This window comes from Eschrichtius robustus, chromosome 13, assembly GCF_028021215.1.
Source record: "Eschrichtius robustus isolate mEscRob2 chromosome 13, mEscRob2.pri, whole genome shotgun sequence".
Classification (NCBI taxonomy): domain Eukaryota; kingdom Metazoa; phylum Chordata; class Mammalia; order Artiodactyla; family Eschrichtiidae; genus Eschrichtius; species Eschrichtius robustus.
In genome coordinates this window covers 95,129,198-95,151,679 of record NC_090836.1, presented here as the reverse complement: position 1 = coordinate 95,151,679, position 22,482 = coordinate 95,129,198, and the positions used below count along the sequence as shown (strand labels likewise).

Sequence of the window (22,482 nt, the reverse complement as noted above, 5' to 3'; positions counted from 1 at the left end):
GGTTACATCATACTGCCTGTAAGTGGCAGAGCCAAGATTCCAATCCAGGTCCATCTGACTCCAAAGCCCATGTGTTCACCAATCTGGGCTCCACCAATCTAATGCCAGCACACCTGAGACATGTCTTCCCAGCACAAGTCTGAGATTTGCACCACCAGGTGAAGCCTATAATAAGACCAAATATTTACAGGGAATTCCCTGGCGGTCCAGTGGTTAGGACTCGGCATTCTCTGCCTGGACTGCCTGGGGTCCAGGTTTGATCCCTGGTCGGAGAACTAAGATCCCGCAGGCCGCGTGGTGTGGCCAAAAAAAAAAAAAAAAAGACCAAATATTTACATTAAAGGGTAACCTTTTCAAAGAGTATTTACACATTAATTTTTATTTAAAGATAATATGAAAGACATAGTAGAGCTAAGTTGTTAAGCATACATACACCTCCTGGGGCCAGTCTGCCTGGGTGAGTCTCAGCCCTGCCATCTGCTTGATTCATAATCTAGGGTAAGTTATTTATCCTTTCATGACCTCAGTTTCTCTCACGTAAAACGTAAAATGCAAGTGTAACAGTATTTTGCTGTAAAATGTGACTAATGACAGTATTTTGCTTACTGTGAGGATACAATGAGTTGAAATGTGAAAAGTGCTAGAACATTTGGGAGGCCTGTGTTAAGGACCACAGATGTGCTGGCCATTATTTCATTATTACGAAAGTTCTTAATCCTTCTGTAGAGTAAGCACTGTTGGAGGCTCACACAGCCAAGGAACAAGGCCAGAAGGGGGGACAGATGTGCTCAAGGGCACTCAGTGGGTTAGGGGCAGAGCTGGTGAAGAAGTACATGGTTCTAGTTCTGGGCCAGGGCTCATTTTTCCACCCCATATCTGCCCCTGTTCAAGGATGGGGAGCAGGAGAGCTCCAAAGGGTGAAGGAGGCAAAGGCATGTGGCCAAGAGGAAAGGTCCTTCTGTGGGTACCTCCGCCAGCCTCTCGCAGCTGCGAGGCTTTGCCCAGCAGAATCTGAGCCACCAGGACCCGACCAGGTGGGAACACGTGAGGAGCCTCACCCCAACAGGGGGCGGGACCCCGAATGAGCCCCGGTGCCCTGGTGCCTCGGCCCGCATGTGTCTACTGAGGGCACTGGCGGGGGCCAGGGAGGTGACAGCATATGCCCCCTACATCACAGCCATGACACTCCGGATCTACCGTCCCAGGAGGGAACGGCTGCCAATCTAGGAGTCGAGGGTCACGTCACTGTTCCAGTGCCAAGTCTTTATGTTCAGAAAGGGGTGAGGGGACATTGTGTAATTGCTGGAAACACTGCGGAACATGAAACACAGGAAACCAGCTTCTTGAATTGCAAAACGTAAATCATGGTTCGAATTGTCCTGCAACAGCGTTTCAAAACAAACCACAAAAAGCAGCAATTGCTATCAAGATGGGAACTGAAAACAAAGATACTCCCGGACGGCGCTCCCCAACCTTTTTGGCACCAGGGACCCGTTTCGTGGAAGACAGTTTTTCCACGGACCGGGATGGTGGGTGGTGGTGGGGAGAAGGGGGAGATGGGGAGCGGCAGGTGAAGCTTCGCTCCTTGCCCGCCGCTCACCTCCTGCTGTGCGGCCCAGTCCCTAACAGGCCCCCTGCTCTAGGAGCAATACCTCTTGAAGAGAAACTGTCAGCTTACACGTGGCCCACCATCTCTCTCTCTCTTGTTTTTGTTTTTGTTTCTTAATGGCCGCCCCACATGGCTTAGTGGGATCTTAGTTTCCTGACCAGGGATCAAACCCGGGCCCTCAGCAGTGAAAGCACAGAGTCTTAACCACTGGACCACCAGGGAATTCTCTCTTTTTTTTTTTTTTTAATTTTTCATGTTTATATTTACTCTCAATTACATTTTTAAAATAAAATTTTAAATTAATCTATTTTTGGCTGCATTGGGTCTTCATTGTTGCGCACAGGCTTTCTCTAGTTGCGGCGAGCGGGGGCTACTCTCATTGTGGTGCGCGGGCTTCTCACTGCGGTGGCTTCTCTTGTTGCAGAGCATGGGCTCTAGGCTCACGGGCTCTAGAGCGCAGGCTCAGTGGTTGCGGCACACGGGCTTAGTTGCTCCGCGGCATGTGGGATCTTCCCAGACCAGGGCTCGAACCCGTGTACCCTGCATTGGCAGGCAGATTCTTAACCACTGAGCCACCAGGGAAGCCCCCCTCTGTGTTTGTTTGAAGGTGCCTTCCTCCAGCCGTGAAATCCTCAGACACATGGTCACTGAAATGTACCCGTCCCACAGCCCTGTCCCCTGCAGACTTGAGGGAGCTGGGATCCCAGGATTGTGCCCAGCTAGTGGCCTGGCTTGCCCTGGAGGAGGCTGTGAGACCACACTGCCACCATGTGGGCACCTCTGCTTACAGCCACCACTGAAAATCGCTGCTGCCTGCCCCGCCACCAGCTGCAAGGGTCTGAGCCCCACATTGCCCTCTGGTGGCCTAGATTGGCTGGCTGGCCCTAGGGGTTGGCGGGAAAGAGGCAGCAGTCTAGGGTCAAATCAGATCCTTGCTCGGGGATCTAAAGTACATCAACTTTAAGCTTCCACCTCCTACTATCTGGGTGACCCTGGACAAGCTACTTATCCTCTATGTGTCTCAGTTTCTCTATCTGTAAGATGGGGGCCGTAACAGTAACAACCTCACAGCGTTGTAGGATTAAATGAGGTAATACATCGGTGTTTGGAACAGTGTCAGATGTTTGGTAACTCTTCAGTAGATCAGTAGCTTTCAAACCCTTTGACCATGATCCACAGTAAGAAATACATTCTTTATCACAACCTAGGACACACAGCTATATATATACATAACACCAACAAATATTTCACAAAATCATACTTATAACATGCAACGTACTCTGACAATTCTGATTGTTTTTTTTTAAAGCTGATCACAACTCACTAAATTGATTTCTCAAACCCACTGGTGGCTCACGTCATGCAGGCTGAAAAACACTGCAATAAATAAGTAAGTAAGAGATAGCAGAAGCTTTACCCTAGCTCAGGCTGCCAGTCCTGGCTTCCTTCCCTTCCCCTCACACCTGTGCCCTGAGCCTGCCTTGTAACTGAGCCGGAGCCAGGCCAGGTCAGCTCTGGCTGGGCAGATGAGCCACCACAGAGCTGAGGAGCCCCTCTGCAGCCTACTGTGAGTGCAGCCTTCTCTCAGGTTCTCACCCTGCAGGTGGGAAGGATATGCCTTCACTCTCATCAGGCACTAACAACATGGCAGGCCCTGTGCTCTGTCCTTCCTGCAACCTCACAGCCCTCTATGAGGAAGGCATCATTCTTCCCAATTCTCAGCTGAGAAGCCTGAGGTCAGCAGAGGTGAACTGACTATGGAGTATGGATAAACAGGACTGGTCCTCCTTTGGAATTTGGAATGTGAATTAATCAGGGAAATTGGCTTTCCAGAAAATGCTGTGAAAATGCTAAATAGGGTTAATCGGAGGCTCTGAGAGAGAAAGCGCTGTAGACACAGAAAAACCGAAATGGAGACAGGCAGGGTGGGAGTGCCCCTGCCACATGGCATCTGGCATTAGCAGGAACAGCTGCACCAAAGGACACTGACCTCAGGAGAGGCAGGGGGACCGGTGTCCCACTGTGGATCACCACTGTTGGCTCCAGTCCTAGGCCGGGGCAGAGGCAAAAGCAAGAGGTCAGACAAGGTGGAGGAGACCATGCCTGCCCACGCCCTCCCCTGGTCTCCTGCCTGTGATGGATGAGGAACTCTATTTAGTGGAAGGCTGACCAGGGGATGTGAACCTGTTCCAAGGAGTCCATCACCCCATTCCAGAGGAAGGTCCCCGCACAGCTGTGGCTGTGGCCCTGCCTGCCTGGGGAGTGAGGCAGTGAACCTGCCAGTTGGACAGAGGACAAATAACAGCATGATGTGGCCAAGATGAGCTGGAGAAAAACATGGCAATGATTTTGGAAGGGCACAATGGGCCCATGCAATGTGGTGGGGGAAATAGGATTTGGAGTCAAAGATGTGATTTGGGTCCCTGCTCTTTGTTCACGGAACAAATAATCACTGAGCACCTACTACGATGCTCCAAGCCCCAAAGTAAGCATTGACGCACTGGTGATAGAGTGGTAAGCATAGCTGCCTTCCACGTAAGCAATGGAGAGACAGAGACCCCCAGGTGCTTATAGTGAGTGAGGAATAAAGAAACTGCAACAATCCAGGGTACTGAGTCTGGTGATTGATAGACACACAGGGGTTGTGGAAGCTCAGTGGAGGGAATCTACCCCTGCTCGAGGAAGATCGGGTTTGTGTCTCCAGAGATGATGACTAATCTGGTACCTGGTAGCATTTTCTCAGATGAACAGTAGAGGGAAAAGCCTTCCAGTCGTAGGGAGTAGCAAGTACAAAGCGCAGGGATGGGAGAGACATTTAGGTGAACTATGGTTCTGTGATTCCCCCTGGCTGGAGTGGAGGTGTGAGATAGGGCTCTGCCAATTTACCTGCTTCATGACCCTGGACAAGTCATGTAACCTCTCAGATTATAAACTGCTCCCTGGGATATCAAAAGATACTTGGTTTAATAAGCATCTATGGAACATCCTCTGTGAGCCAGACACTGTACCAGGTTGGTGCTGGGCATATGGAGATGTGTAAAAGCTACAAATCCCTACTCACAGGAAGCACATGATCTCGTGGAAGAGACAGACACTATGCACTGTGTTACTAAGCGTCATGAACAAAGCACCAGAGAGAAGGAGGCAATTAATGCTGCTCAAAGAAGAGGTGATGAGTAAGTGTTCTACCAAGTGGACAGAGAAAAAAGCATTTCAAATTAAGCAAAGGCAAGGAGGAAGGAAAAGGCATTGATGTATTCATAGAACAGGTCAGGAATGGTTGTAAGGTAAGGTACAGGGTGCAGGGGAGACAAGGGGTGACAGTGACACCAGCCTGGGACACACAGGTGCCTGGAACCCTGTTGTCCATGACGGTGACAATGGGTGTGAAAGCAAGGCCCTGGCCCAAGCAGGTTCACAGGTCACCACACTTTCTGCGGGGCCTCAGGGCAGGCCCTCCAAGTACTACCACCATCTGGCATCTTGTCCGGGCCGTTCCCCAGCACTCCAAAGAGACAAGCTTGAGGAGCCTGGGTGGAGGACAAGCCCAGCCATTCATGCCACGTATTGGGAAACAGAAGCCCCCAGGGGCATGGTGACTTGCCCGAAACCACGAGGTTATACAGTCCCAAGTGACAGACAACGGCCACAAAGCGTCCTCTTGTTGCTCCGAAACCGCACTGAGACAATGAGACAAAGGGGTGCGAGGCTGGCTGACATATACTGCAACAAGAGTTTGCAAACTCCAAAACCACCCCTCCCTCCCGACCCTCTCCTCCAGCTAGTACCTCCCTGTCGCTCCCTCCTCCTTCCCCTCCTCTTCCGGACCCTCCTCCGGGGCCCGCCTGCCTCTTCCGGTCCCTCCCCCTGAGGACCCGCCCCCTTGCCGGTCCCTCCCCTAAGGGCCCGCCCCTCTTCCGGTCTCTCCCTCCAACAGCCCTTCTCTTCCGATTGCTAACTGAAGCTTTGCCCCCGCCTCCCGTCACGTTGCAGAGAGGCTTGCTCCAGGTAGCCTGTCCCCGGAAGTGACGTTAAAGGCCCTCCCCTCAGGAAGTGACAACAGAAGTGCCCTTGACCGGTGGGGAGGGCCGAGCTGTGTATCTCTCCGCTCTCGCTGCAGGGAGGTTAGGAGGCCCGTGGGGGTGGCTCGAGGTGGTGTCGAGGCGGCTGAGGCACTCTGCCGGCGCGCTCCTGTGCGGGCCGGCGGCCGAGCGGGCAGAGACCCTGGGCTGGGGGAACCTGTTATCGGGGGAGCCGGGGTCCCTGGTCCCTGGTGGCGTCCACTTCCCCAGCTCCTTCCACACACACGTTCCTCCTTTTTTAGTTCCCCCCTCCTACCCCGTGCCTCTTCGTTCTTCCTTGAATTGTTGCGGTACTTCTTTCCTGATCCTTTGACAGCCACCCCCTTTGTCCTAAATTTCCCATTAAAACACTTTGAAAAAGAGTAATCGATAGAGTAAGGACTTCTCAGACCGCCGTGGGTTCCAACGTTGATTCTCATTTAATAATTGGGTTATTTTGGACATGTCATGATTTATGTGAGCGTCGGAGTTTCCCATATACATCTCTTTTAATGGTGTATTGACTGCCCCTACTCTTCCTGCCTCTTCCCCTCACAGATGGCGCAGCGGCTTCTCCTGAGGAGGTTCCTGGCCTCCGTAATCTGCAGGAAGCCCTCTCAGAGTCAGTGGGCGCCCCTTGCCTCCAGGGCCCTGCAGACCCCACAGCGCAGTCCTAATAACCTGACAGTAACACGCAGCCAAGCCCGGTCAATATACACCACCAGAGTCTGTACGACGACCTTTAACATCCAGGATGGACCAGACTTTCAAGACCGAGTTGTCAACAGTGAGACACCAGTGGTTGTGGATTTCCATGCACAGTGAGTCCTGGGAGTTGGCAGAAGGCTGGGGTATCACTTGTTCAGGTATTTGTTTATTGAGAGCCTGCTGTGTCTCAGTACTACATTTGATTCTTCTCATATGTAGACTCATTCCAAAGATTGATGAGACCCAATCCCTTCTCTCAAAGATTAAGTATAGTTTGGCAGGAGACGAACTAGTAAATAGTCTTCAAAACTCACTGTGATTGGTGCTGCGAGACACTTATGTTCTGTATCTCACTGCCCGAATGGCCCCGGTCATCTTCAACTTGGACCAAAGCAGGAAAAATATGACTCCAGCATCATCTGACTTTTGGTGTATACCAGTTCTTGGCCCGTTAGAGAGTGGATTTTATTTTAACATCTTGCCACCTAACCTGGGAAGGGCTGGCAAAAAGTTATCAGTGCCACCGCAGTGGTGCCCAGGCATGCAGGGGATGGGCAGGAGTTTCTTTCCAGTGCTGTGTGAGTTTCTTTTAGGGATATTGAAATGTCTATGGCCTTCTGATTGTTGGCCTGGCCTTCTTCATTTCCGGACCTTTGAGGCCTGGCTAGACGCCTGACTCCAAAACTACTGGAAAAACCCCTCAGAATGGGGCAGCCTGAAAGAAGCCAGTGTAGCCTGAGTTAGAAGTTGGAAGGCCTTTTGCGCAAACCACTGACAGATTCTTTTGCTTTCTTTCCCATTCTTTCTCTGACTCACCATGTTGCCTTGGGCAGGCCATGTGGTGTCCTTCTGCCTCCCTCTCTTCACTTTGATAGGAGATAAGGTCTTGCAGACTGGGTTTTTAGGTGTTGTGAGTTCATTGAAATCTCTGAATGCAAAGGGTTTAAAGGCTGAGAATAAAATAGGAGTCACCAGTCGGGGGTTCGTGGAAGGCAGAGCTGTCCTGCCCTCCTGGTCTGATGAGTATACGCGAGAAGGCTTCTAAAATAGATGAAAAGTGGGGTGATGCCTTGTCTTCTTCCCCAGAAAGGAAGCAGGGGGTGAGTTTGTTCATTCAGTGCCAGGCACTGTCCTTAGTGCCACATACTTAGAGATGACAGCCTAGGCTTACCACCTAGAGGGGAACACCTGTGTTAGTGCAGTGATGGCAGTTGACACAGGGCCTGGGGGATCACAGAGTAACCTGGGGCTAAAAGAAGACACTTGGCACACAACCTTGGGTGCAGTCCCAGACCTTGCACAAGTCTCGTAACTTGTTTGGGCCTCAGTTTCTTTGGAAGACGTTTTCTTTTCCTTTGCAGCATTGAGGGTTCTGTAGTAAAAGCTGAGAAGGTCCTGGCACAGTGGCTGGCAGTCGTAGATACTCCCTAGCTACTGGTTTCCGTTCCCTTAGTTCTGAGTCTGTGAGGTGTCTGAAGTAACTCTGCAGCTTACAAAGCATATTTATCCACATTGCCTTAGTTGATTTCTCATCATAGCTTTGAGATCCAGAGTCTCGCTTTCAAATGAGGAAACTGAGGCTTCAGAACAATGAGCTGGTTGGCAGGAGCCTGTCTTTGAACCTAAGCCTTTTAACTTCAAATCCCATGTTCATCTGTATGACAGTGTATTTCTTTTAGATATAGTGAAATAACCTTTCCAAGAGTCTTAGGCTGAGGCCCGTGTTTTAGAAATCCAGGACCTGTAAAAATTCCCCAGTTGCAGAGTCTCCTGGAGTTACCTGGCATGTCAGCATTACAGGTTAACATCCACACACTGTAAGCAGAGGTGATGAGGCCAGACAGTCCCTCGGAAAGATGTGGGTCAAGGGAAGGTCGTGGGAAACCGTAGATTGATTGGCGAGCACTTTTGTGACAGGATTTTTCTCCTTCCCCTTCCGAGGTGGTGTGGTCCCTGCAAGATCCTGGGGCCAAGGTTAGAGAAGGTGGTGGCCAAGCAGCATGGAAAGGTGGTGATGGCCAAGGTGGATATTGACGACCACACAGACCTCGCCATAGAGTATGAGGTATGTTTCGGCAGGGGATGGCCACAGGGCAACTGGTATGGGGATGCTTGGGGCCGCAGGATAGCTGGAGACGTCTTGGGGGCCACCAGGGAGTCAGTAAGGGGGTGTCTTGATTCTTTCTAGAGATCTCAGGGGTTCAGAGCACTTCAGATGTGACTCCCTTGGTCCTCTGAGCCTCCTGTCTCTTTTCACCACCTTTAGGCAGTGGGATGTGTGACCCCAAACACCAGGTTTTTCTCGGAATCTTGGGAAATTGATGCCCTCCCTCATTCATGGATTCATCCATCCATCTGTGAGCCCTACGGCGTGCCAGGCGTACATGATTCTGGCGCAACTAAGCTGAGCTCCTTGTCCCCGGGGTTGGGGTGGGGGAGTAAAGGGGATAGGGAATGCGTCATGTTAGAGGGACCCTCTGAGCAGAGCCGTGAAGGGTGCACAGAGAAGAAGGCAGGGCCGAGAGCACAGCAAACACAAAGACGTGAGCTGACACATACTGCAACAAGTATACTGACATATACTGCAACAAGTAGTTCACCCAGACAAGTTCTGTGTCTGACTGGCTTGTGCATTCCTTCAGCAGACATGTGTTCAGAGTCCCTTCAAGGCCAGGGCTGTTACTTGGTGATGAGGATGTGGCAGTGAACAGAGCTGACAGAATCCCTGCCTTTGTGGAGCCTACGTGCTAGTATTTCAGATTGGGCATCCACAAACTTGTTCTCTAAAGGACGAGGTGGTACGTGTTAGAGGCTTTGCAGGGCATTGGTCTCTGTTGCGATACTCACATGTCTTGTAGCACGAGAGCAGCCATAGAAAGTATCTAAACAAATGGGTGTGGCCGCGTGCTGGTAAAACTTCACTTACGAAAACAGGCAGCGGGCAGCAGGTTTGGCTTGTGGGCCACAGTTCGCTGATCCCCGTTTTAGATAATAAGTGCCGTGGAGAAAAAGAAATCAGGAAGAGGGGGTGGGAGTGCTGGGCACAGGGCTGGGGAGGGTTTCCTTTTTTAAAGGGTGGGCTAGGGAAGGCCTCGCTGAGAAGCTGACAGCTGAGCAAAGACCTGGGGGGAGTAAGGACCGAGCCATGCCGCTCTTTGGAAGAGCGATCCAGTGGAGCAGACACCCTTTGCAAAGGCCCTGAGGTCAGGGTCTCACACGTTTGCTCACAGAACATCAGGGCCTGTGTGCCTGGAGCAGACTTTGCCGGAGGAAGAGGAGCAGGAGGCGCGTGGGGTGTGGAGCATCCTCTGGGCCTCGGAGACCACGTTGTAGCTGGAGAAAGGGGAGCGGTCCATTGTGGCTGGATGGCCACGGGGAAGGGCCGAGCAAGCAGTGAGAGGACAGGCAGCTGGGAAAGCCGACTGCCGCCCAATTGGAAGGGGCCTGGATAGCATTATTCCAGAGCCAAGGTCGCCCCTGGTGGCCTGTGGGCCACATCTGGCTCACTAGCGCTCACTAGCTTGATTGGTCTGGCCCTCGAAGTGTTTTTGTTTTTTTTTGTTTTGAAATGCTGAATCAGGTGCTGTTATTTAAAACTCAGAAGATTTCACGGGAACATCCAGATTTCTGGTTCTCTTGAAGTATCCAGATCTGGCCAGAGTGAACCTTCGTCCCTCCCTGGTAATAAGTGACTGAAAGAGGTGGCATCTCTCTTTCTCAGAGTTTGGAAGTCCAGGCTCGACTCTCTCTAGATCAGGCGAAGTAGAGATGCCCATCCTCCAGCCAGTCCCTGTGGCAGGAAAGGGATGGGGGGCAGGGGTGAGAATAGGCAGTAGGCTGGCTGCCCTCAGAGCTGGGGCTGGGGGTGGTCACTCAAAGGAAAAGCCGGCTGCCCTGACCAGAGGCAGAGGAAAAAGATGCTGGGCAGGCAGAGCCACGGATGACGACTTCAGGTGGTTGGGGGGATATTACCAAAGTAAGACTATCCATGGCACCGGGTGACCGGGGGCCGCTTACAAGGGCTCGAGGGAGGGAATGAATTGTAGTTTGATTTTGTTTTCAAAAGCTCTCCCACTGATTGCCCAGTCAAGGGGGTACTTGTCTGACCATTTAGGGGCCCCTAGCTTTCACTGCTTGCCCCTCCCTCCCCCAGAGACCCATGGCAGCTGTGGGAGTGAGGGTGTGGCCCTCTGGTGTGAGCTTAGGGCTGGAGCTTCTGGGCACCCCAGGGTGATGGGCAGGCTCCAGGTGTCTTAGGCTCCCTCCCTCCTGAGCTTCAGCTTCGGCCTCAGGCAGTGGAACTTAGGCCAACACATCCTGAGCACCGACCGAGTCCCAGCAGCTGTAGTAGCTGTAAGGATACAAAAAAGAATAACCCAGTTCCTGCAGCTGTGGTCACACGGGTGGTGAGAATCCCCAAGGCCACCCCACCTGCGTTCCAGGGAGCCTGCACTCCAGGTGATGTACGGCCGGGCCCTGAAGCCCTGCGGTTAAGCCTGGGAAGTGTGTGGTGGGGGAGAGGTCCTCTTGTAGGGTCTTCTCCCTCCGTCCACTGTCCACATAGTACGGCGTCACATAGAAATTCCTCAAGGCTGCTGGGCCCATGTCCCCTGGACCCGGCCTCCTGGTTTTGCCAGGTCCTGGGCTGACGTCATTGCAGGGTTTAGGAAGCTCCAGTGGGGATTCTTCCTGACCCCTCCCCGACCCCTTTCCTTCCTTCCTTCCTTCCTTCACACCTGTTGTTTTGAAGAGAGTCTGAGGAAGAAGTTTCAGCTGAGATCCATAGTACCTCCTGGGACAGCTTCCTCCAAAGCCTGAAGGCCTTTTCCGAATGGTGGATGGACTTGGAGAAACTGCTTTAAGTTATATTCAGGGAATATAATTCTTCCCAAGCTCTCCTGCCACCCCCCAAGCCCAGCACGCACCCTCAGGGTGAGTCTCCCTCCTCACACAAGTTCCTCTTCCCCTCCCTCCACACTCTATGCTTCAGTCAACCGTCCACCCTAGAATTTCACCATCTCCCAAAGGAGAGGGAAGGGAAAGTGGCCCGGGGCCTTGGGGTGCCCCCCCAACTTTGCACTGCCTGGCTTGGCGGAGTGAAGAGCTCTCTGCTGCCCCGTCTCCTCAGGTCCTCTGGCTGGGTGTTCCCCAGTCGTTCAGACCCTGGGGAGAGCGTGGATCGGGGTGTGGACCTTCATGCTTTCTTCTGGGGCTTCTGCTCACCTCACACTTGGAGTTTTATCCTTTTATTTCTCATCTTACAGAGAATGCCCTTTAAACAACATTGTAAAAACAACCAAATAGCAATAATCTTAGCATGGAAACAAACCACTGTCAATATTTGGGGTACCTTATTTGAATTTTTTATTTGAATTTTTAATGGTCTATATAACCTCATAGACAGTTCATTGAATAGTATTTCAGTATTATTGAAATAATGCATAGCTGGAGTGCACAGTACTTCAGTCATTACCATATTCCCTTATTTTGAAAGTTTTCTAAATCACTTTCAAACATGAGTATGACCTGGGATATTGTTAAAAAGCAGATTATGATACAGTGGGTCCGAGAAGGGTCCAAGAGTCTGCATTTCTAACAAGCTTCCAGGGGATACCACTGCTGGGAGTCCAGGACCAAACATCAGGGAGCAAAAGCCCTGAAGCTCTGGGCCGGCCTTCTAGGGGAGATGCCGTCAGCGAGTGGGTTCACGCTGGTGGTGTACATTTTGTGGGTCTGGACAAATGTATGATGACACGTATCCACCGCTACAGTCTCATACAGAAGAGTTTCACCATCCTAAAAATCCTCTCTGATTGACCTTTTCCTCCCTTCTCCGCCTGAACTCCTGGCAACCACTGATCTTTTTACTATCTCCGTAGTTTTGCCTTCTCCAGGATGTCATATAGTTGGATTCGATTCTTTCAGTAATAGTTTTTCCAAGAACCCTCCTGTATCCAAAAGCTTCTACAAAGCATTTGGCCGTTCTCATTTGAAGCATGAGATCCTTTTAATGCTTCTCCACACATCCTTCCCTGCCCTGCTGGGACTCAATGTTTATCTCCAATCCCTTGCTCTTGGGCCGAGGTACAGTGTAGTTTGATGTCACGACAGCAAAGTCACACAGATCTCGTTTCCGATTCCAGCCCTGTCGCTCAGTCACTCAGCCTTTGAGCCTCAGTCTTCTCATCTGTAAAATGAGCCTGCCTTGAGGCAGGAGTTGATGAGCCAGCACACACAGATGGTCCGGGTCGTCCCTGACACCTAAAAAGCACCAGTATGTGGCTGCCGGGGTGACAGTGACCTTTTCCTTTGTGTTAGTTCTGCAATTGGCTGAGGAGGAGGTCACCAGTCTCCTGTGACAACTAGCACTGTGCCTGTCCACCTGTCCCTCGGGAGGTCCTTCGCATTTCACAAATGGAGGAAATGGGGTGAGACGGGAGAAGACCAGGCAGGGATACCAAGCTCAGTGGCAGTGTGGGCTGGGGGGCTGCAGGTGGGTGGGAAGACACACACGCACACACGCACACCCCTACCCCTCCTGAGTTCCCGGGGCCTTCAGCCAAGCATGGGAGCCTCCGGGTGGCTTCACGAGCAGGAGCTCAGCGCATCATAGCGCATCTTTTCATCTCTTCTCCGGCCTCTTGGTTCCCTCAGTGGCACCAGAATTGAGAGGGGAGCTGAATTCTCGCTCCACCGCGATCCCCTTACACTTGCATCGCCTTTCCAGAAGAATGTGCCAGGGACCTATGCACTTCCATTTAAGGCAGTCTTTACAAGCACCAGCCCTTCCAGATTTGTGAGCCGAACTCAGGGTCAGCAAAGCCACATCCTCCTCCTTGCGGGTAAGGGAAGTCCAGTCACAGCCCAGGTATCCCTGCAGTGTCCTAGAAGATCCAGCTTCTGGCAAGCCCATGACTGTGTGTGTGTGTGTGTGTGTGTTTGCACGCGCGCGTGTGTCTGTCTGTGTCTGTGTGTCTAGGCTCAAACCTCAAAAGAACTCCCTTGATCAGTAATGACTAGATTTTGGTTGTCATGAAAATACAGTTGCAGCGTGTCTGCTGTACACCCAACTACAGCATGGTCTGTGTGTGTGTAAGCACACGTGTGAGTTTACACAAATGCGATTGTAAAGGGAATCATCTAGAATTCTGGAGAAAAATTGAGTCTAGTCCAAGCCACCTCAGTGAGCATAGGATCCTGCTTAGAGGGAGGACGGTAAAAACAGTTAGACCACTGCTCACACATTGAGATCCAGTTTTCTCTCGGTTAAAGAAGCACAGGACAGCATGGGATCCAGCATGGGCGAAGTGGAGCGGGTCGTGCCTGAGCCTTGGGCCTCAGTTCAGAGCTGCCGGATGTGAAGCCACTGCCTCCACAGACCAGTAGAGGGCGCAGGAGACGGCATGTGCGGGCCCTGGGGCACCTCCAGGGACTGCGTCCTGGAAGGAACCTTTCTGGGCCTGCAGACGGGGCAGCCATGTGCTCAGCCTTGCGCTTCATGCTATCACACGTGCCAGGGGCGAGAAGGACGGAGCCAGTGGTGGCGCCATGAGCAGGGGCACACGTGGTGGTCAGCCCGCCACCAGATGGGTCTGCCTGCACATTGTCTCTGGGAAGTATGTCAGCTGCCACCAGCAGCAGCCCCAGGACAGCCCTTGAGGGGACCTGAAGGCGCTAACAGGGACAGGGACTCTTGTCATCTTACCTGCTCCGTTTGTCCCCAAAGCCCATTCGAAGAGGGGTGCACTGCCTGCCACGTACTGAGACTGGGCCGGTCAGGCCCGCGCTTCTGTTTTGTAACTGACACACGCACAGTCAGAACGTTCCAAATCTTAGGTCTGGCTTCCCAGGGTGACTCATGGGCAGGACAGCACTCAGGACACGTGAAGAACTGGTAGGTTTGTAGAAATTGCTGTTGTTACTTTGTAGTTAACTTGTATGTAAGAAAAGTCTCTGTTTATTTTGTTCTGTGTATATGTTTTTTTCAAATGCCCACGATGCCAGGTGGGGAGCCCAGGCAGCAGAATGCGTGATGCCAGAGCAGGTCTTGGGCCTCATTTACGTACCGTGTGATCTGTACAGGTCCCCTGGGGGAGCTTGAGAAAATGCTTCACAGGCCAAGAATGTCCAACCCCCCTAATAAATAAATATAGGCTCACAAGGCTGAGCCCCTCCTCCCACACTGCCCAGTGTGAGTCAGTGAATTTCTGGACCCTGTTAACCATCGTGGCGTGGATCTGAAAGAGGTTGCGTGGGGCCCTGGGTTTTCCTTTTGTGACGTGCCCTCTGTGGCCTTCATTTGTTGAGTGCCCACTGTGTGCCGGGCACCGTGCCAAGTGCAGGGCGCTGTGCTGAAACTTTGCAGAGATTATCCCGTTCAGCCCCCATGCCTGCTAATCTAAGCCCCCGTAGTATCTCCATTTGCTGATGAGAACACTGACACTTAGAGTGATGAAATGGCTCGCCCAGAATGGCCTGAGATTGGCTCAGCCGGCCCCAGAGCCTGAGCTCCTGACCGCTCAGCTTTATACCCAAATCTTTAATCCCTGTCCTAGACCTGCAGCATAGAAACTCATCCCCATTTCACAGAAGAGGGCACCAAGGCTCTGAAGGTGGCGTGACCCGGCCAAGGCGCCCAGCTAATGAGCGGCAAGGGCAGGATTCAGATTCTCCTGGTGCCCCCTGTGCCAAGCCGCTCCTCGGGGCGGTTCTCTCGGCCCCCTCAGCTCCTCCCTGCCCCCAGCCCTGGCCTGCAGCTGCACGGGTTATTTTAATCTCTCCTGTCATTCCAGCCAAACCACTGGGACAGTGAGTCAGTCACACAGTTGGGGGAGGAAGGGTACTGCTGAGAGCCCACAGTGGAGAAGTTTCTCCAGGGCTGGACCTGCAGGCCCTGCCGTACCCCTGCGCGAAGGGAAGGGGGCCCACCCGTGGCTTTGGGCACTCACCGCCCTGCATAAGCCACCAGCCCTCTCCCCAAAGCTTGGGAGTAATGGTCAAGAAGAGCTCACCTCTGAGTGACTTGGCCTCCTTTGTCCCCTCCACCTAGGTGTCAGCTGTGCCCACCGTGCTGGCCATCAAGAATGGGGACGTGGTGGACAAGTTTGTGGGCATCAAGGATGAGGACCAGCTGGAGGCCTTCCTGAAGAAGCTGATTGGCTGACAAGCAGGGAAGCGTCCTGGCTGCCCCTGCCCACCTGGGCCCCGTGTTCCCGTGGGCACCCCGATAGAACTCACTGCCCTTCTGGGCCGGCCCTTCCCGCCTCCTCCCTCTGTCTGGCCCCTGTGGGCCCGTGCTTTGGAGACCAGGCCTCCAAACACAGGAGCCTCAAGTGCTCCCAACCCGGCTGACCGCCAGGGTGGCCGCCCAAGGAGCAGCGCCGCCGCCGAGCTGGGGCAGCCGTCTCCCCACCCACTCTCTGTCTGCTCCCTCTAGGGCTTGTCGCCATGCTTCCAGGATGCCGGGACAGAGTCCCGGGGCCAGCCTGCAGTAACAGCTTGGTCTCCCTGCTCCCTCCTGATCTGAACCCCGGTGCCTGGCTCATCTGCCTCCTGCATTTTTCTTTCCTGCTGCTGTTTTGTAAAAAGAAGAAGAAGGAAAAAAGAAACCCAAACAAGTGAGAGTAATATACATAATTCCCTCATTTTTTGTAGGTCTGTAATAAAGAACTTTATGTGATCCCCTCTCCCTCCCGCTGTGAAGAACAGACCCTGGGCCCTGCACTAGCTTACCGTGTCCGCACCCCGCCCCCCCCCCCCACAAAGAGCCACCTCCCTCTTTCCTCCCAGGCGCCGGGGCAGCGGGCATGTGTTGGGCAGGGGTCATCCTGCAAACCCTTGCCTCTGAAAGGCTCGAGACACTGCCCTCCTTTACCGTTAGTGGGCCCTGCGGTTCCCCGAGCAGGGGGCTTCACTGAAGGAACTGGACCAATAAAACTAGGGCTTGCACTGTCGACAGCTTCCATTCTGTCTGGGCCCTGGGAGCACCGTGGCCCCTTCCCAGGCTCTGCCCCTGTTTTCTGCTCTGACTCCCACCACCCTCTTGCCCTTGACCAGCCCCTCCTGTGACTAATACCGTGTTCAGTAGTGGCCGCTGTTCTGAGGACGCCTTTACGTACAAGTAAGGCAGAGGGGCGCTTGTTGTCCCCATTATGCAGATGAGGACACAGAGGCCGTCAGGGTGCAGAGCCCAGGTTGCTACCCAGAGCTGGTTGTCTCTGCAGCCTGAGCTCTTATAACCAATCCTCGGGGGGCCTCTTCTGCTGACGGGCCCACACTCCTGCAGAAGCCTGGCCTGCCCCTCTCCCCACCCCAGCCCACTGGGAGGTGGGCTGTCTTTCCTGTGTGTGTGCGCACAGGAACTCCGAGGCCTCAGGGCCAGGCTCTCTGCCCCTTCTTGTTCCCAGCCCCCGCCTTGGCCCGTGGAGGAGGGTGCCAGGCACACCAGGCTGCCAGCTGGGAAAGCCCACCCCTCTTCTTCCTCATGTGGCCAAGCTGCCCTTTGGCTCACTTGCGCAGCTGAGATGCCTGCTCGCTGGGTGCCAGGCGGCAGGGGTATCCCGGCACCCTTCCCTTTGGCCCTGGGGTGCTGTGTGCACTCTCCTCAGTGTTCTTGGTGTTCTTATTGGAACTGCCTGTGTTACTGCAGGGTCTTTGAGGGGTCGGCCCCAGGACTGCCTTGGGAAGGCTGCTGTGACTGGCGCCAGAGGGCGGAGTTGGCTCAGAAGCAGGGCCTGTGGCCTCTGGAAGGCCGCCGGCCTGGGATCTGTCACAGGCATGTGGAAGGGAAGTGAACCAGCAACTGGCATTCGTGGAGAAAGGCCAAGAGCTATGTGTAAGATGAACAAGGACAGCCAGTGGTCAGAGGGCGCTTCCGGGGTGCCAGGCCCTGTTCTAAGCACCGCCCCTCCCAGCAGCCCCACAAGGCAAGCACTGGTCGTCGTTCCCGTTCACGCACGAGACCCACTCAGGGAGGGAGGGGACGTTGTCCAAGACACGGAGTCCACAGGCACTGGGCTGGCCCTGCTCCTGCACCTCCCCCATCACCTTACAGAAGGTAGTGTGTGATCCTAATCTCACCTCTGGCTGACAAGGCAGGCAGCGTCAGCTCACGTTATAGAAGAGGCACTGCTGCAGAGTTGAGTAACTCAGAGACGCCCAGCAAGTAAGGGTTGGGGCGAGAATTCAGAGCTGGGCAGCCTGACTCCCGAGCCCGTGCCTTTTCCGCTGTCCTCCTCTGCCACTCCTTAAAAGGTGCCCACTGCCAAGCACTTTGCATATGCGCCGCCTCATTTAGTTCCTCTCTTGCGAGGCAAGAATTATTTCCATGTTACAAGTGAAGGCACCGGTTCCAGGAAATTGACTTGCCCAAGGTTACGTCTGAAAAGTGCAATGCCGGATTTGAACCCAGGTGGGGGTCTGGCCCCTGCACCCGCCCCGGGCAGGTGTGGAGAAGGGCTGGCAAAGGCCTCTGAGCTGCCTGGAGCGCCCTCTCCTTAAAAGGTGTGCTGCGGGGCGAGGTGAGCTGGTGCTGCCGCCCCGGCTGGCTTCTCCGCCGGTGAGGCTGGACGCGGCATGAGTCACTGGCTGTGAGCGCAGGATCCTCGGGGTGATCCCGTCTGACTAATTCCACGGTGCTGATCTCACCAGGACGCCGCTGGCTCTGCATCGTCGGCCCCACCGTTGCCCTCTGGGTGCCTCGGGCTCCTGGGCCTGTGGAAGAGGGGTTGGCAGTGCAGCTGCGGGGCCTGGCAGCCCTGCTGGGGTCAAGGGGACACCCCCCGCCCCTGTGAAGCACAGATAACGTGCAAAGCCCAGGAAAGGGGGCACAGCCACGGGCTCCCCCTCAGCCCCGAGACATCCTGGGGTGTGGCTTCTGTACACTTATTCTCGTAATACCAAGTTTATCCAGTTGATCCGGAGGTGGGGGACAGAGGTGGAAGCTTCAGTTTGTAGAGTTTATGTTCTCTCCTGTGACCCCTACAACTCCCCTGCCAGGCAGTTCTCCCCATTACACAGATGAGGAAACAGCGCTGAGTGACATCAGCGGAATGGCCGAGACCCTGTTCTAGATGGGAATGCTCACTACCAAAGAGCCTTAGCAGGTCTTAGAAACATTTGGATGGAAGAATGGTGGTCACTACTGTGGGTTCCTTCTACACCGATGAACATGGGAGGGAAACTGGCCACAGCCCCAAGAAGCTCATGCTCTTAAGACAACAGAGCAAAGGGCAGCGGGTCACCCTAAATGAATGTCAGAGCGCGAGGGGGCCTGGGGTATCCTCTAGGCTCTCAGAAGGGCACGGGGAGGGGGAGGCTTGCCCAGGTCACAGCATGTTTGTGACGGGGACCTGAAGCTGAGTGCCTTGACTTCAGCCAACCCTAAAATGAAAATGAGTCACGGCCTTTTTGTCCCTGGGCTCCAGGAGCAGGAGCGAGGAGGGCAGCCGTGTCTCTGAGAGGGGCAGTCTCCGGGGTCAGGACCTGAGGTCAAGGGGATGTTACTGGGGCTGCGCCAGTGCCCTTCCCAGCACGCTTGGGGCTCGGGGCCAGCTCAGCCCCTACCCCAGCTGTCTGGCGAAGGCTTCCCCGGAAAGTGAAGGTAGTTTGGCCAGGCTGCCGGAAACCCCTAATGTTCAGCCCCTGGGCTGAGAGGGTCCAGAGAACAATGTCGGCGGAGGGCAGGATGCTGCGGACAAGCCAGGCTTCCAGGCATGCTGCCGCAGTTCCTCTCCGCTGCCTGGAACACCGGCTGCAGGCGTGACCCTGAACCCCGGTCCCCAGGCTGGCTTCCATGTCTCTGCCGGAAATCTGGGAGCCTCCCCTCTTCAGCCACCTCCTGACAGCCTTTTGGAAGCTGGGGGCCACCATCAGCCAGTCCACAGTGGTGTAAGTAGGGCCAGAAGAATCATATCTGGGTTCAGACCCTGAACTTGCCACCCACCAGTGGTGGGCATTGCCATTCTGAGGCTCAGTTGTCACATCAGCAAAATGGGGATGATGGTGGCTAGCGCTCGCTGAGTGTGTGTCACCTGTGCCATCTCACCGAGCCCTCACAACCACCCAAGGAGGTAGGGACTATCATCACCATTTTACAGATGAGGAAACTGAGGCCCAGAGAGCTTAAGTAACTCGGCATGAACAGGTGTCGGAGCTCAGATCTGAACTCAGATGTGTTAGATTCTGAAGTCTCTGTGTTCTTACCCATTAGCTATACCGTTTTGTCTTTGGGGCAAAGTTTTCCACCATTTTGAGCCTCGATTGCACCATCTGCAAAGTGGGGCTAATAACAATCACCACGGAATGAGGTCATCATGAGGATTAAACATGCTGGTATACCCAGCAGGCTCTTGAGAAATGTCCTTTGCTTTGCTTTTCCCCTCCCCCCAGCTTCCCCCAACTCTAAGCTACATCTTAAACAGGAAACACCAGATTTCCCGAGATAAGGACCCCAGCACCTCACCATGGGAGGGGCTGGTCGTGGTGCCAGGCCTTGGGTCTTGTATTTATTTGGCTCTGTGTCCTGGCTCTGACCCCCACCTCCACCCCCTCCTGCTCTAGAGCTCGCTCAGTGGTGCCTGTGGCTCCGGCAGCCTGGGGAGCTAGGTGGTGACCTCACCCTTGGAGAATGCCCACTGGAATTCACCCTGAGTCTGGTCCCCTGTTCTCCATGCCTCCCGGCCACGTCTGACTGGCCTCTCGCTCAGCCTTTGAGCCAGCTGTCCACACACAGCCACGGATGGGAGCACCTTTTGTGAGCAAGGGCGCCACAGTTACACAGCTGCTGATTACTGACTGAGCTGGTTCCCCACCTTTAGCTGGCATCCCGCGTGACCACAGGCAAGTAGCTGTCTGTCTGTGGTCCGCTGCCTGCCTCAGCGTCCGGCAAGCAGGCAATCTGGCATCGGTTCCTTTGTGTCCCACCCTGCCAGGTGTGCCACCCACATCTAAGCCCCCCAGCACCCACCTGAGGTAGCAACTCTTGTTTCCATTTCACATATGAGGAAACTGAGACCCAGAGAGGCGGTGTGATGTGCCCAGGACACACCCTGGGAAAGGAGGGTGGGGTGGCCCGACCCAACCCCTCTGCCTCTCCCTTTGCCACTGTGCTGCCCCCAGGGGGGGTCATAGGATCCCTGTTCTCATGCCAAGAGTGGGGACTTGGGGCCTCTCTTTCATCTGCCTCCCCCACCCAGTCCCCGGGCAGGAGGCGGAATATTCCTTTGCTTAGGATCTACTGCTAAGGCTGGAATATTCTCTCCAGTCCCGGCATGGCAGCCCCACCCCTTAACCTCAGCCAGCCGGTGTGTGTGGATGCCTCTCTGGGCTGCCTGGTGCCAGGAGTTAGAAGTCAAAGCAGAGGAGGACACAGCCCCCGCCCTCAAGAAGCTTACAGCAAGCACATGGATACAATGTAAAGTATAAAAGCCACAGTAGAAACAAGTAACATTTACCTTCATGAAGATAAAGCACAGAATGATTGGAAGCCCTGAAAAGGAGCAAATCTGCAGGGCTGTCAGGTAAAGCACAGAGAGGAGGTGAGGTTCAAGAAGGGTTTTGTTGGGACTTCCCTGGTGGTCCAGTGGGTAAGACTCCGCGTTCCCAAATGCAGGGGGCCTGGGTTTGATACCTGGTGAGGGGACTAGATCCCGCATGCATGCCACAACTAAGAGTCCATGTGCCGCAACTAAGAGTCTGCATGCCACAACTAAAGGTCCCACGTGCCACAACTAAAAATCCCGCATGCCGCAACGAAGATCCCACGTGCGGCAACTAAGACCCAGAGCAGCCTAAATAAATGAATAAATAAATAAATGGTTTTGTTTAGGAGAATTGAATAGGAGTTAGCCCGAGAGGCAAGCAGTAGGAAGAGCATTCCAGGCAGAGGGAACAGCATGTGCAAAGGCACAGAGGTGGGAAAGTACATGATCTATCTGTCCAAGGAGGAAAGCTGGGGGTGCAAGGGGCTGAGTGGGGCCCCACCAAGGGGGATGGAGCCAGGCTTTGAATGGGGTCTTGGAGTCACATAGACCTGGTTCCAGTCCTAGCCCTCCCCCTCACTAGCCAAGCCTCAGTTTTCTTCATCTCTGAAATGGGAGGATAGTACATAACCTCCTCATGGTTGAGAGATTGACATGAGATAATAAATGTAACGTTAGAACATAGTGCTGTTACGTGGTAAGCATCATGTTAAAATTTTCTAGGCATGTGCATTAGTGTGCTAGGGCTGCCTAACAAAGTACCACAGACTGGGTAGATTAAACAACATAAACTTATTTCTCACAGTTCTGGAGGCGAGAAGTCCAAGATCACGGTGTCAGCAGGGTGGTTTCTCCTGGGGCCTCTCTCCTTGGCTTGCAGACGGCTGCCTTCTCACTGCGTCCTCACAAGGTCTTTCTTCTGTGTGTGCATCCCTCATGTCTGTTTGTGTATCCCAATTTTCTTTTCTTATAAGGCTACCAGTCATATTGGATCAGGTCATTTTAACTTAATTACCTCTGTAAAGGCTGCATCTCCAACTACAGTCACATTCTTTTTTTTTTTTTTCTGTTCTAGAGAAAGTCATATCCTAAGGTCCTGGGGGTTAGGGCCTCAACAGATGAATTTGGGGAGACACAACTCAGCCCATAACAGCCTGTTTTACATAGTTCAACAGTAGTGACTAACACACAGGGGTTCTAGACACTGTTGTAAACACTCCGTGTATTAACTCCTTCAGTGCTCATATAATCCTAGGAGGTAGGTCCTATTATGAGCTCTAGTTTATGGATGAGGAAACTGAAGCACAGAGGGCTTTAGTTACAGCCTCAGGTCACACAGCTGGGAAGGGGCAGACCAGGATGTATACCAGACAATCTGACTCCGGTGTCCCCGCTCTCTTCCCGTACAGCCTTCCCACCACCCCACAGCTGCGGCTCTCTGCATTCCCATGACCACCCTTTAGTGTATCCCCAACCAGGGGACGTCACTCAACTAGGGTCACACCCTTAACCTTTCCCCCATGGTCCAATATTTAGGTAGTTTTCAGTTAATTTTTTTATCCATTATAAATGAGGCCAGAATGAACATGTTTGGACACAGAGCTTATTTCTTCTTTTAAATTTT

The 22,482-nt window shown here is 53.5% G+C and overlaps 1 protein-coding gene across 1 annotated transcript; it reads left to right on the top strand.

Moving 5' to 3' along the window:
• Positions 1-5,659: 5,659 nt before the first annotated feature.
• TXN2 (thioredoxin 2) lies at positions 5,660-16,057 on the top strand. Its single transcript, XM_068561212.1, has 4 exons — positions 5,660-5,733; positions 6,229-6,491; positions 8,320-8,443; positions 15,428-16,057. Exons 2-4 carry the CDS (start codon positions 6,229-6,231, stop codon positions 15,539-15,541), a joined length of 501 nt encoding a protein of 166 aa, XP_068417313.1. The 5' UTR covers positions 5,660-5,733; the 3' UTR covers positions 15,542-16,057.
• The last annotated feature ends 6,425 nt before the right edge of the window (positions 16,058-22,482 follow it).

Bases quoted from the DNA above. Each gene is read 5' to 3' on its own strand.
- TXN2 (XM_068561212.1), top strand. From the start codon at position 6,229: ATGGCGCAGCGGCTTCTCCTGAGGAGGTTCCTGGCCTCCGTAATCTGC. The intron at 6,492-8,319 runs GTGAGTCCTGGG...TCCCCTTCCGAG, and splicing joins GTTGTGGATTTCCATGCACA to GTGGTGTGGTCCCTGCAAGA. The intron at 8,444-15,427 runs GTATGTTTCGGC...CCCTCCACCTAG, and splicing joins ACCTCGCCATAGAGTATGAG to GTGTCAGCTGTGCCCACCGT.